The sequence below is a fragment of the Salvia hispanica genome, chromosome 4 (genome assembly GCF_023119035.1).
Source record: "Salvia hispanica cultivar TCC Black 2014 chromosome 4, UniMelb_Shisp_WGS_1.0, whole genome shotgun sequence".
Classification (NCBI taxonomy): domain Eukaryota; kingdom Viridiplantae; phylum Streptophyta; class Magnoliopsida; order Lamiales; family Lamiaceae; genus Salvia; species Salvia hispanica.
In genome coordinates this window covers 5,655,088-5,669,539 of record NC_062968.1, presented here as the reverse complement: position 1 = coordinate 5,669,539, position 14,452 = coordinate 5,655,088, and the positions used below count along the sequence as shown (strand labels likewise).

The window sequence follows — 14,452 nt, the reverse complement described above, 5'->3', positions numbered from 1 at the left end:
AGAGTCTCAAGCCCTCACTAAAACTATTCTTTTAGTATTATTTTTCTATAAAATTTTAATATTGTCCAAATTTAACATAAATTATTACGTAAAGCCCCTATTTATAAGTAAATTATTCAAAAATACACTTTTAAACAAAATTATTCAAAAATACACTTTCACTCGATCCCACAATATCAGCTTTCAAGTTCCACCTCAACTTATTATTGCACCGTCTCATGTCTTACCACCACGATAGCCAATCAAGACAAAATTAAGAACTAACCCATCAAAATCTCAATATATTTATCATTTTAATAATGATTCTTGTAAGATATGATTTTTTATTTTCATAAAGAATTAGTTACGAACAATGTCATAATAATGACACGAACACAAGCTTTAATTTATGTTGTAGTTGATCGAGATGAAAGGTTTCTTTTCAAGTATTATTGAAGAAAACTATAAGAATTTGAAGATTTTATATGATTCCAAACTAAAAATAAAAAAAGTATCTAAAATTTAAAATCATTTTATAGAAGAAAATTTTGATACAAGAGATTATTTTCGAAAGCTTTTAGGCCCGAATAGTCCGATGGGTTAGCCAAAACCTGGCGGGTTAGGATTAGGGTTGAAAATTTATGACCAAAAAAATCTATAACCCGAACGGCCCGCACCCAAATAGCCCGGCGAGCCGAGTGGGCTGACCCGAACCCGAACGGGTTAGACCGATTGACATCCCTACATATACCCATGCTTAACTATAACAAGACAAACTTATCCAATTTGAAGTACTCCTATATTTTGTTTTACTGTTAGATTTACTCATTCCAGTTTTACCCGTACATATGATAACATGGCTAACCTTTCCAAAACAAATCAACTACCAATATAGTATACTACTTCCGAGTTCCATCCCAAAGTAAGTAACGTGTATTCTTTATTAAGATACCAAATTAAGTGACACAATTCATATTTTTGGAAAAAAATACTCTTAAATCTTTTGAAGAATTTAATTTGTTTCATATTTGTTAGCTAGAACTCAATTTGTTAATTCCCATAACAAAATGACATCCATCAGTTAAGTATGGGCGAATAAAATTAAATGCATTGTCGTACCAAAATTGTTTGGTAAAACGCACTACCTTAAAAGCGCTGTTCGCTGAATAGCGATATCTAACCGCTTAGTTAACATATGCGACAAGAGCCCACAACAGAAAACCCGCGTAAATTCAACCCCTGAAGGAATCAAATTCACAAACCCCCAAACTCTCACACCTCACTGCTCTCTCTCTCTCACCTCCAACGCCTCCGCCATGGCCATCCTCGCCGCCGCTTCAGCTTCCATCAGGCTACCATCATCTTCTGTTCCGTCACTCAGAAACTCGCAGCCTCCCGTTGCCCTCCCCTTCAGATTCGATTCGGCAACTCACCGCGCACTTTCTCACTCTGCTCCGCCCAGACCACCGCTGGCGATTTCCCGTAACACCGCCGCGGAATCCGTCGCTGAGTTGTCTCTGAATAATAGGACTAAACCGATCGTGGTTATCGACAACTACGACAGCTTTACATATAATCTATGTCAGGTAATCTCTATTTTGATCATCTGTTAGCTTAATTATTTTTAGAATTAGTATTTAAAATGAGATCTGACTGTTTCCCCCCATTCCTTAACTTTGAATTGTTCATCTTTGGGTGTTTTGGCAGTATATGGGAGAGCTGGGCTGTGAATTTGAAGTGTTCCGAAACGATGAGCTCACTGTTGATGATCTGAAAGAGTGCGGATTTTTTGCATTTTTTTATTTAATTATTATTCATTTCCTAGTCGGTCTTTTTTTTCTTATTAATTATTAGAAGAGAAAAAAGCAAAATTCTGTAGTACTACTAATTATGCAGCGTTTTTTCTTTTGCAACTCGAATAGCTATTTTTAATCTCACGTTTTACTTCTTTTATGTGTGCTTTAGTTTTCATTGTTTCTGTAAATTCGATTTAAACCTTTTAAGCGTGTAGAAACCCTTGTTTAATAATCCCCTACGTACCCCTTTTTTCTCTCAGTTCCAATTTTGATGCATCATATGAGTACTTTTTAGGCTTTTAGTAAAGTTTATTTATCTTTTCCCCCAATATTTCCCACTCTGTTCGGTTTTGACAGGCAATAGATTCATAACGTTTTTCTTTCTTGTTTCCGTTTATAATTTTGTCATTTTAACTTTCTGAATCTTAATTCAAAAAACAAAAAGATAGTGGCAGTGACAGAAGACCTCCAACATTTCATGATTCATGTTCAAGTACTTCTCTTTATACTTGCATGGAATCTGCTATAATATATGTACCAAAAGAATTACTACATGTTATTTGGAAATGAGTAAGTTGCTTCTTGCAGCTGAAATAAATGCAATCCTAGTTCATCACCATGACATGAATCCAATACATATGCATGCAGATATACACTAACATACAAACTATATAATCTTGACAATCACTGATTACTCGTAGGAAGTAGGCACTGTACGAACACACATGGCCTTGCTTGATTCGACATTTGATACACTTGATTGATGCTGTAATATAATATTAGTGTTCTTGTTGAAATGGTTGGTAGTGGCCTATTAGCAAGAACACTAGTGGTGCATAAGAGAGCTTTGATGTTGCAAACAACATACTAGTTTCCGTAATATTTCCATATTTCGAAAACTAGGTCTAGTATTGAAGGAGAGGTATATATTATCTAGGGGAATGAATCACCAAGAAGTAAATCAAAAGGATGCACGAGGGACCGATGGATCATTGAATTAAGAATAAAGTCAAATGCAATATATATATGTACGCGTGTGTAATCCTATGTGATCGATAAATTGGTTTGATAGAGTGCATTATGTTTCAATATGACAACCTGTTTAGGAATATGCTAATTAGTTATCAGATTTGAATATGGTTAATAACAATTATGATTGTTCTTTGTAGGAAAAATCCAAGAGGTATATTAATATCACCTGGACCTGGTAATAGTTTACTCCTTTTGTTGTAAACTTTTTTGATGATTTAATCTTATGGAGTACCTAATTTATAGTAATGTTTACTTGAAATTTAAGGCACTCCTCAAGATTCAGGAATATCACTGCAGACGGTGCTGGAACTTGGACCAACTGTACCGGTATTTGGTGTGTGCATGGGATTGCAATGCATTGGAGAAGCATTTGGAGGTAATCTCCCACTGCAATCATATTTTTTACAAAATGACATTTTCTTTTCAAGGAGGAGGAATACTATTTCCTTGATGTGATAACAATTGGGTGGTTTTGATTTGTAACTCATAGCTCTTGAAAAGCATTTTATAAAGCAAGTTTCAATGAAGGCCTATCAGTTTAGGTTGCCGTGTTTATGTGACATTTGTATCCTTTATTTGTAATTTTGAAATTGAAGTGAAATTTTTTGGTGTAGCTTTTACTTGACCAAAGTCGAGTGTTATTGATCACTAAGGCTCAAAATTGAACAATTTTAATCTCAAGGAGATGATGATCTATGGCTACGAATGATCATAGTTGACGAGCCATAGGCAACGACAAAGCCAGAATATTGAAGGGCACAAACCAACTTTGTACACCTAATTTCAATTGGATCAAAGTATGTCAAATTTAATTGTTAAATAAGTTCAGACAAAAATACACACAGCAGTAGACCCCACACCACACCACTTTAGAATTTGTAGCTGTATATTGTTCTACATTAAATACAACTCCTCTAGTGTAATATAACTTAGATTTTTATAACACAGAAGTTCTTAAAAATGATGTCAAAATATAAAAGAAAAATATATGATAGAACTAGAACTTCTAAAATTTAATTAAAGTAAAGGAAAAAGTAAAAAAGAAATTGAAATATATATGAAGATGGTTCTATCTTTGGTCGTAAGGATGAATATGCAGACGTTAAGTGGCCATTTGATGATTAGTTTCAATTGTATGTTGAGCACAATGTGGTAACTATATTAAACTTGCTAGGTGATCATCAGACTATTTATGATGGTAGATTGGTAGGCTGCTATACATATATCATCTAAATGAAAGAGGTGCTAGAACAGAAAAACGGTTAGGAGGTGCTGATGCTTTATGGCTGCATAAGCCAACAAAATCTAGTAGTGTGACACGTGCAAAACATGTACGAGGCCATCTTTTCAGGCGTCTTTTATGGTATTCTTTTTGTAGTTATAGGGGAGCTTGTACCACATCTTTATATTAAACCAGAAGAGTATTTAATGACAAGATGACCATGAATGGTTTGATGCATTACTATTTAAGCAAATAGGTGTAATGTTTTAGTTGAAGAAACTTTCTGCTCATTCAAACTTTATAATCAAGTCCTTAGGATAAAAAAATGAAATAATAATAAGTGAATGTGGAATAGCCAAATTTTGTATAACAGAGGAAGGAGAAAGGATTGAAATTTCCAGGTTCAAAGATGCAGTAGGAAAAGGAAAGAGCGATTGCATCTGAGAAGGACGTGCGGAGAATTTTGTCAGAAGGATTCCACTAGATAAAGATCACCTTAGTACTCCCTCCGTTCCATAGTAATAGAGGCATTTCATTTTGCGCACTCGTTTTGAAAAAATAATTATAAATAGTTAAAATGGAGAAAAATTAAAAAAAGAGAAAATATTATAGATAAGACTCTTCTCTACATTATCCTTTCTCTTACTTTACTTTTTCTCCACTTTAATTATTTATAATTATTTTTTCAAAACGATTGTGTAAAATGGAATGTCTCTATTACTATGGAACGGAGGGAGTAGATAGCGGGTCATCTTTTAAGAGGTTTTTGCTGTTTGTAGTATTCCCCTTTTTGTAAATTGGTGTAGTATTCTCACAACGTAGAAAATCAACTAAGGTAAAAAAACCCAATGTTGAAATGCAGCTGGATAATGAGGTCAGGTCATACTGTTTGTAAACGAGGTTCAAGTTCCAAAGCTAGTGAAACAAATGGAAATGCATTATTTTTCTCCAATCTGTATATTAAATGAAGTGTTATCTTCAACTTTGCTGTCCATATAAAATACAACGCTCTCAATGTTAACTTTTCTGAATACTCTTACACCATGCGTAATACTTTCACAAACTATATTCTCGTAATAATGATTTTTAATTATGACGATGAATGTGTTTGATATTTGTAATATGGGAACTTTGTCTTCTTTAATAATGCTGTCATTTTAGCATAGTTCTGTTTGCTCTTTCAATATCACAGCAGACAGGAAGCAAATTTTTTTCCCCACAAAATCAAGGGTCTGGTCCTACCTTATGCTAGGATGGATAAGATCCAACAACTGTTCCTTGTTTGGTCTTATGATTAACTACTTTCGTGTTAAGGTTCTGAATTTTGGACTGACACATAAGAAAGGTTCTAGTATTATAGAATGTAGTGATGTGTTTTAGAAGATAGCAGATATTTCTGGATTGCACTTTTCTTATTGTCTCGACATTGGATTATGATATTTTGTCTTTATCTGGCTTTATTGTTTGCAGGAAAAATTGTGCGAGCTCCGTATGGAGTGATGCATGGAAAATCTTCTCCTGTTTATTACAATGAGACTGGAGAAGATGGCTTGTTTGCTGGGTTATCAAAGTAAGTCTTTCTTCATGTGGATGTTCTTATTAATCATTGGAAGGGCAATCAGTTCCTATATAGTAATATTTTGCACTATTGGTAAACACCGCAATATAAATTGTCATTTTTGATGGTCAAGGTTGAATATTTGTAAGTGTGCAATTCACATTATTAGGTAATAGATCTCAGGATATACCTCACGTTTGCAGGCTTCTTTATATATACTACTCCCTCCTTCCCATAATAGATGTCACACTTTCCTTTTTAGTTTGTCCCACAAAACATGTCACATTTCCTTTTTTGGAAAAAGTTCCCTCTCACATTAATGAATATACTATTTTCTCTCTCCACTCAACACACAAAACAACATCTCCTAAAATTCTGTGCCACTTCCCAAGTGTGCCATCTACTATGGGACGGAGGGAGTATGTGTATTCCAGTTTGGCTTTAAAATGTGGAAGATGCTTTAATGATAGCATAAATCCTCAGGGTATTGATAGTTTCTCTGATAAAGATCAAAATTTGACAGGATGCTTTCGTATTTATCTTCCATGACATTCTTCTGAATCTTTACCAACATAGAAATTAATTCCTGAATGATTCTTACTTTTATTGGGGAGTAATAAATACTAAATGGCCTCTATGTTTATTTCACCTGTTCACTCATCAATTCTTTGGTAACATATTAAAAAATGTGATATTAAACACATCATATCCCTTTTCAGTGTTAGTAGTGTCCCTCCTAACTGCTGTCTGCAGACTGTGTCATATAATGCTTTCCACTGTAGTGTCTCGAGATGAAGATGACTTACTCAAAGTAATCAGATGAGATTGGGTAACTGGAATATTGCACCCTTCAAATTACTTCATGTACAAAATATTGTTTCGGTTGACGTTTTCCTTGTGAAATGGATTTGTGTCAAAAGTGTCAAGATAATGCGGGTCAATTATAGAGTGCGAAATGCCGCCTTTTCATTTGTGTGCCAAACATCTGATGAAATTCACAACTTTTGGCATCTTTTCATAGCTGCAATGTCATCAATAAAATATGTTGTTGTCATCAATTAACTGAATGAATGAGATATTTATGTTTTTTTGTACAGCCCATTTACAGCTGGTAGATACCATAGCTTGGTTATCGAAAAGGAAAGTTTTCCCAGTGATGTCCTTGAGATTACTGCATGGACAGAAAACGGGCTGATCATGGGTGCTCGTCACAAAGTGCACAGGCATCTACAGGTAACACTTACATTTTGTAATTTCCTCTCGGGTGTCCATATTCTGTCATTTTCATCGGCCACAAAAATGTTTATTCTGTCTGTTATGCGTAACTACCATTTGATGGTCTGATTTGGACCACGAAAAAGGTAACTATTTTCCTTGATACTGCCATATTTGCAAGAGTAGTTTGCATCTTATGTCTGTACCCTGGAGTATTGTTTAATGATCATTAGATTATACTGGGAAGTAGTTCTTTTACCTCTTGTGGCATCCCACATCGCGTAAGTAAATATATTAGCTCATTGAATTCTTCTAGCAACTCGGGTCGTTGTGCCCCCACTCTGTTGGTTTAGGGCATTACGATATGTATATGGTTGCCAGTAAAGTAGTGATGAGAAATTTTAGGGCCGAAATCGTTGTATATAGTTGCACTTTGCATGGTTAGGTGATGATTGGATTGAGATTGATGGTTGTTTGTGGGTAAATGTAGGGAGTTCAGTTCCATCCGGAGAGTATCATAACCAGCGAAGGAAAAACCATCGTGCGCAACTTCATTAAGCTTATCGAGAGAAACGAAGGAAAATCCAAACACTAGACTCGCTTTCTAAAGTCTATATTTACTCATTCTGAATCAAAACCACAGTTCCATGTTACTCTTAAGTTCACTACAGTTACAAAGCAACATATTTTACTCTGATGTCATTGATTTTGTTATGCATTATGCTGCGGGCTTCTAGTGATTCACATTTTAGGTTAATTTCTTTAGCTTATAAAAATGTGTGTGTATATGTGTATATGTGTGTGTGCAGGTGTGTTTATGTGTGTGTGTGTGTGTGTAGGTTTGTGATGTTAGTGTATATGTGTATGTGTGCAGGTGTGTGTATGTGCAGTTGTGTGTTCTGTGTATGAGTGTGTATGTTTGTGCAGGTGTGTGCGCGCGTGCGTGCACGTATGTGTGTGTGTGCGCGCAGCTGTGTATGTGTGTGTAGGTGCAGGTGTGTGGACAGTATGAAAGTGTAATTTAATTAATATTTGAAATTCCAATCATCTAATTTCAATGTGGAATTGAGAGTAAATATTGACTCTTAATCTTTTGAAATTTTATTTTATTTTCTTTTTTTTTCAGTGAGAACGTAGTATTTCTTAATTTAACTTAGCTAAAAATCACTTTGTTAATTCCCGTAAGAAAATGAGATCCATCAGTTAAGTCTGGACGAATAATAATAAATGCATTGTCGTAATTGTTTGGTGAAACGCACTACCTTAAGCGCTGTTTGCTGAAATAGCGACATCTAACTGCTTAGCATATGCGAGAGCGTAGAGCCCACATCCCCCACACAGAAAACCCGCGTAAATTCAACCCCTCAAGGAATCAAATTCACAAACCCCCAAACTCCCAACACCTCCGCCATGGCCATCATCGCCGCCGCTTCAGCTCCCTTCAAGCTACCGTCATCCTTCATTCCGTCACTCAGAAGCTCGCAGCCTCCCATTGCCCTCCCCTTCAGATTCGATTCGGCAACTCACCGCTCACTCTCTCACCATGCTCCGCCAGACCACCGCTGGCGATTTCCCGGAACACCGCCGCGCAATCCGTCGCCGAGTTGTCTACAAATAAGAAGACTACTACGAAAGCTTCACATATAATCTCTGTCAGGTAATCTCTATTTTGATAATCTGTTAGCTTAATTATTTTTAGAATTGTACTATATAAAATGAGATCTGTCTGCTTTCCCCCATTCCTTAACTTTGAATTGTTCATCTTTGGGTGTTTTGGCAGTATATGGGAGAGCTGGGCTGTGAATTTGAAGTGTTCCGAAACGATGAGCTCACTGTTGATGATCTAAAAGAGTGCGGATTTTTTTGTTTAATTATTATTCATTTCCTAGTCGTCTTTTTTTCTTTTTAAAATTATTAGAACTTAGAAGGGAAATGGCAAAATTTTGTACTCCGAATAGCTATTTTTAATCTCACGTTTTACTTCTTTTATGTGTGCTTTAGTTTTCATTCTTTCTGTAAATTCAATTTCAACTTTTTAAACGTGTAGAAACCCTTGTTTAATAATCCCCTCAGTTCCAATTTTGATGCATCATATACTTTAGGCTTTTAGTAAGTTTATTTATATTTCCCCCCAATATTTCCCACTCTGTTCGGTTTTGACATGCAATAGATTCATAACGTTTTGCTTTCTTGTTTCAGTATATAATTTTGTCATTTTAGCTTTCTGAATCACTTAACTCAAAAAACAAAAAGATAGTGTCAGTGACAGAAGACTTCCAAAATTTCATGTTCAAGTACTTCTCTTTATACTTACAAGGAACCTGCTATATATGTATGTATATACATGTACCATAAGAATTGAGGCTTCCATGTTATTTGGGATTGAGTAAATTGCTTCTTGCAGCTGAAATAAATGCAATCGTAGTTTCATCACCATGGCATGAATGCAATTCATATGCATGCAGATATTCACTAACATATGAACAATATAATCTTGGCAATCACTGAGTACTCATAGGCAGTAGGCACTGTATGAACATGCATGGCTTTGCTTGATTCAACATTTGATACACTTGATTGATGCTGTAAGATAATATTAGTGTTCTTGTTGAAATAGTTGTTAGTGGTCTATTACCAAGAACGCTAGTGGCACATAAGATAGTTTTGATGTTGCAAACAACATGCTAGTTTTCGTAATATTTCCATATTTCGAAAACATGGTCTAGTATTGTAGGAGAGGTATATATTAGCTAGGGGAATTAATCACGAAGAAGTAAATTACAAGGATGCACGAGGGAACCAATGGATCATCAAATTAAGAATAAAGTCAAATGCAATATATATATATATATATATGTACGTGTGTGCAATCCTATATGATCGATAAATTGGTTTGATAGCGTGCATTGTGTTTCAATATGACAACCTGTTTAGGAATATGCAAATTAATAGCAGATTTGAATATGGTTAATAACTATTATGATTGTTCTTTGTAGGAAAAATCCAAGAGGCATATTAATATCACCAGGACCTGAGTTTTCTCCTTTTGTTGTAATCTTTTTTGATGATTTAATCTTATACCTAATTTATAGTAAATGTTTTCTTGAAATTTAAGGCACTCCTCAAGAATCAGGAATATCACTGCAGACGTTGCTGGAACTTGGACCAACTGTACCAGTATTTGGTGTGTGCATGGGATTGCAATGCATTGGAGAAGCTTTCGGAGGTAATCTCCCATTGCAATAATATTTTTTACAAAATGACATTTTCTTTCAAGGAGGAGGAATACTATCTTCTTGTTATGATAACAATTGGGTGGTTTATCATTGATTTGTAACTCTTAATAAGCATTATAAAGTAAAAAATAAATGAGGACCTATCAGTTTATGTTGCCGTGTTTATGTGACATTTGTATCCTTTATTTGTAATTTTGAAATGAAGTGAAATTTTTTGGTGTAGCTTTTACTTGGCCAAAGTCAAATTTATTCTCAAGTGTTATTGATCACTATGGCTCAAAATTGAACAATTTTAATCTCAAGGAGATGGCGATATATGGCTATGAATAATCATATTTGACGAGCCATAAACAGCGACAAAGCCAGAATATTGAAGGACACAGACCAACTTCGTACACCTACTTTCAATTAGATCAAAGTATGTCAAAATTTAATTGTTATATAAGTTCAGACAAAAAATACACACAGGAGTAGACCCCACACCACACCACTTTAGAATTCCTAGCTGTATATTGTTAAACATAAAATACAACTCCTCTAGTTTAAAATAACTAAGATTTATAACACGGAAGAAATTCTTAAAAATAATGTCAAAATATAAAAGAAAAACTTCTTAAAATTAATTAAACGTAAAGAAAAAAGTAAAAAAGAAATTGAAATATATATGACAATGGTTTTTTAGTTGGTTGTAAGGATGAATACGCAGACGCTAAGTGTCCATTTGATGATTAGTTGATCATCAGACTTGTATGTTGAGCACAATATGGTAACTATACTAAACTTGCTAGGTGATCATCAGACTATTTATGATGGTAGGGCCTATACATATATCATTAAAATGAAAGAGGTGCTAGAACAGAAAAATGGTTAGGAGGTGCTATTGATTTATGGCTGCAGCAGCCAACAAAATCTAGTAGAGTGACACGTGCGAAACATGTACGAGGCCATCTTTTTCAGGAGTCTTTATGGTATTCTTTTGTAGTTATTTGGGGAGCCTGTACCACATCTTTATATTAAACCAGAAGAATATTTAATGACAAGATGACCATGGATGGTTTGATGCATGATTATTTAAGCAAACAGGTGTAATGTTTTGGTTGAAGAAACTTGCTGCTCATCCAAAACTTTATATTAAGTCCTCTAGAATAAAAAAAATTGAAATAATTAGTCACTGAGGAAGAGCCAAATTTAGAACAACAAAGGAAAAAGGATTGAAATTGCCAGCTTCAAAGATGCAGTAGGAAAAGGAAAGAGCGATTACATCTGAGAAGGACGTGAGGCGAATTTTGTCAGCAGGATTCCACTAGAAAATGACCACCTTCAATGTGTATGATTTCAGAGATAACATGAATATGCCCTTAAGCTTGAATTGATTTTGGAGTAGTGAAGATCACATATTCAGCTAATAACAAGAATGTCCTTTTGGTGTGCAACATTAATGCGCCTCAATTCTTTCTGCAAACATTTGTGAATAAAGTTATGTGTGATCCATTCTGGTCGGTGCGCAATTTTGCATTATTTATTGTTTGAATAGTAGGTCTTAATATGTGGATATGCTGGCTATATATTGCCATAGCAGGTCATCATTTAAAAGGTTCTTGCTGTTTGTAGTGTTCCCCTCTTTGTAAATTGGTGGAGTATTCTCACAAAGTAGAACATCAACTAAGGTAAAAACCCAAGGTTGAAATGCAACTGGATAATAAGGTCATACTGTTTGTAACCGAGGTCCAAGTTCAAAAGCAAGTGAAACAAATGGAAACAAATTCTTTTTCTCCATTCTGTAGATTGAACACAGTGTTATCTTCAACTTTGCTGTCCATATAAAATCCAACACTCTGAATGTTAACTTTTCTGTATGTTATTACACCATGCATAATACTTTCACAAACTATATTCTAGTAATAATGATTATTAATTATGACTATGAATGTGTTTGATATTTGTAATATGGGAACTTTTGTCTTCTTTAATAATGATGTCATTTTAGCATAGTTCTGTTTGCTCTTTCAATATCACAGCAGATTGGAAGCAATTTTTTTTCCCCGTAAAATCAAGGGTCCTACCTTATGCTAGGATGGAAAAGATCCAACAACTGTTCCTTGTTTGGTCTTATGATTAACTACTTTCATGTTAAGGTTCTGAAAACTGGGTTCACACATAAGAAAGGTTCTAGTATTATAGAATGTAGTATGTGTTTTAGAAGATAACAGATTTTTCTGGATTGCTCTTTTCTTATTGTATCGACATTGGATTATGATATTCTGTCTTTATCCGGATTTATTGTTTGCAGGAAAAATTGTGCGAGTTCCCTATGGAGTGATGCATGGAAAATCTTCTCCTGTTTATTACAATGAGACTGGGGAAGATGGCTTGTTTGCTGGGTTATCAAAGTAAGTCTTTCTTCATGTGGATATGCTTATTAATCATTGGAAGAGCAATCAGTTTACTCTATATAATATTTTGCAATATTGGTAAACACTGCAATATAAATTGTCATTTCTGGTGGTCAAGGTTGAATATTTGTAATTGTGCAATTCACATTACTAGGTAACAGATCTCAGTATATACCTCTTGTTTGCAGGCTTCTTTATATATACTGTATTCCTTTCTTGTGCTTCCTTTTTGTATTTATTCCATTTGGCTTTAAAATGTGGAAGACGAATTAATCATAGTATAATTTTGATTATAACAGGATCCTCATAGTACTGATAGTTTCTTTGATAAAGATCAAAATTTTACAGGATGCTTTCATATTTATCTTCCGTGACATTCTCTTTACCAACATAGAAGTTTATTCCTGAATCAGTTCTTACTTTAATTGGGTAATCGAGTAATAAATACTAAATGACCTCTATGTTTCTTTCACCTGTCCACTCATCAGTTATTTGGTAACATATTAAAAAATGTGCTATTTGATACTTCTACTTATAAACACATCATATCCCTTTTCTGTGTTAGTAGTGTCCCTCCTAACTGCTATCTGCAGACTGTGTCATATAATGCTTATCACTGTAGTGTCTCGAGATGAAGATGACTTACTCCAAGTAATCAGATGAAATTGAGTAACTGGAACATTGCCCCCTCCAAATTACTTCATGTACAAAATATTGTTTCGGCTGACGTTTTCCTTGTAAAGTGGATGAGTGTCAAAGACTCAAAAGTGTCAAGATAATCCGTGTCAATTAGAGATTGCGAAATGCCGCCTTTTCATTTAAAGAGTGTGCCAAACATCTGATGAAATTCACAACTTTTTGGCATCTTGTATCTTTGCATAGCTGCAATGAACCCTTGCCTAATAAAATATGTCGTTGTCATCAATCAACTGAATGAATGGGATATTTATGTTTTTTTGTACAGCCCATTTACAGCTGGTAGATACCATAGCCTGGTTATCGAAAAGGAAAGTTTTCCTAGTGATGTCCTTGAGATTACTGCATGGACAGAAAACGGGCTGATCATGGGTGCTCGTCACAAAGTGCACTGGCATCTACAGGTAACACTTACATTTTGTAATTTCTACTCGGGCCATATTCTTCATTTTCATCGGCCACAAAAGTGTTTTTTCTGTCTGTTATGCGTAACTACCATTTGATGGTCTGATTTGGACCACGAAAAAGGTAACTATTTTCCTTGATACTGCCATATTTGCAAGAGTAGTTTGCATCTAATGTCTGTACCCTGAAGTATCGTTTAATGATCATTAGATTATATTGGAAGTAGTTCTTTTACCTCTCGTGGCATCCCACATCGCATAAGTAAATATATTAGTTCAATGAACTCTTTTAGCAACTTGGGTCGTTGTGCCCTCACCCTGTTGGTTTTGGACATTCCGATTCGTTGATGGTTGATAGAAAAGCAGTGATGAGAAATTTTAGGGCCGAAATCTTAGTATATTGTTGCACTTTGCATAGTTAGGTGATGATTCGATTGAGATTGATGTTTGTTTGTGTGTAAATGCAGGGAGTTCAGTTCCACCCAGAAAGTATCATAACCAGCGAAGGCAAAACCATTGTGCGCAACTTCATCAAGCTTATTGAGAGAAATGAAGCTAAATCCATCACCTAGACTCGTTTTCTAAGTTCTATATTTAGTCATTCTGAATCAAAACCACAGTTTCATGTTATTTTTAAGTTCACTACAGTAATAAAGCAACATATTTTACTCTCATCGATATTGTTATACATTATGCTGCGGGCTTCTAGTGATTCACATTTTAGGCTAATTTCTTTAGTTTATAAAAATGTGTGTTGTGTGTGTGTGTGCAAGTGTGTTTATGTGTCTGTTTGTGTGCAGGTGTGTGATGGAAGTGTATGTGTGCAGGTGTGTGTTGTGTGTGTGTGTGTATGTGTGCAGGTGTGTGCAAGTATGTGTGTGTGTGTGTGTATGTGTGTGTGTGCAGGTGTGTGCAAGTATG

General features: G+C 35.0%; 1 protein-coding gene and 1 pseudogene across 1 annotated transcript; both read left to right on the top strand.

Annotated features, from left to right (window-relative positions):
* Positions 1-1,218: 1,218 nt before the first annotated feature.
* On the top strand, positions 1,219-7,523 carry LOC125224045 (anthranilate synthase beta subunit 2, chloroplastic-like). The gene is made up of 7 exons (XM_048127388.1): positions 1,219-1,565; positions 1,687-1,757; positions 2,945-2,982; positions 3,073-3,183; positions 5,500-5,599; positions 6,685-6,820; positions 7,293-7,523. Exons 1-7 carry the CDS (start codon positions 1,296-1,298, stop codon positions 7,395-7,397), a joined length of 831 nt encoding a protein of 276 aa, XP_047983345.1. The 5' UTR covers positions 1,219-1,295; the 3' UTR covers positions 7,398-7,523.
* A 586-nt stretch (positions 7,524-8,109) lies between these two features.
* Positions 8,110-14,194, top strand: LOC125220244 (annotated as a pseudogene).
* Positions 14,195-14,452: the final 258 nt, after the last annotated feature.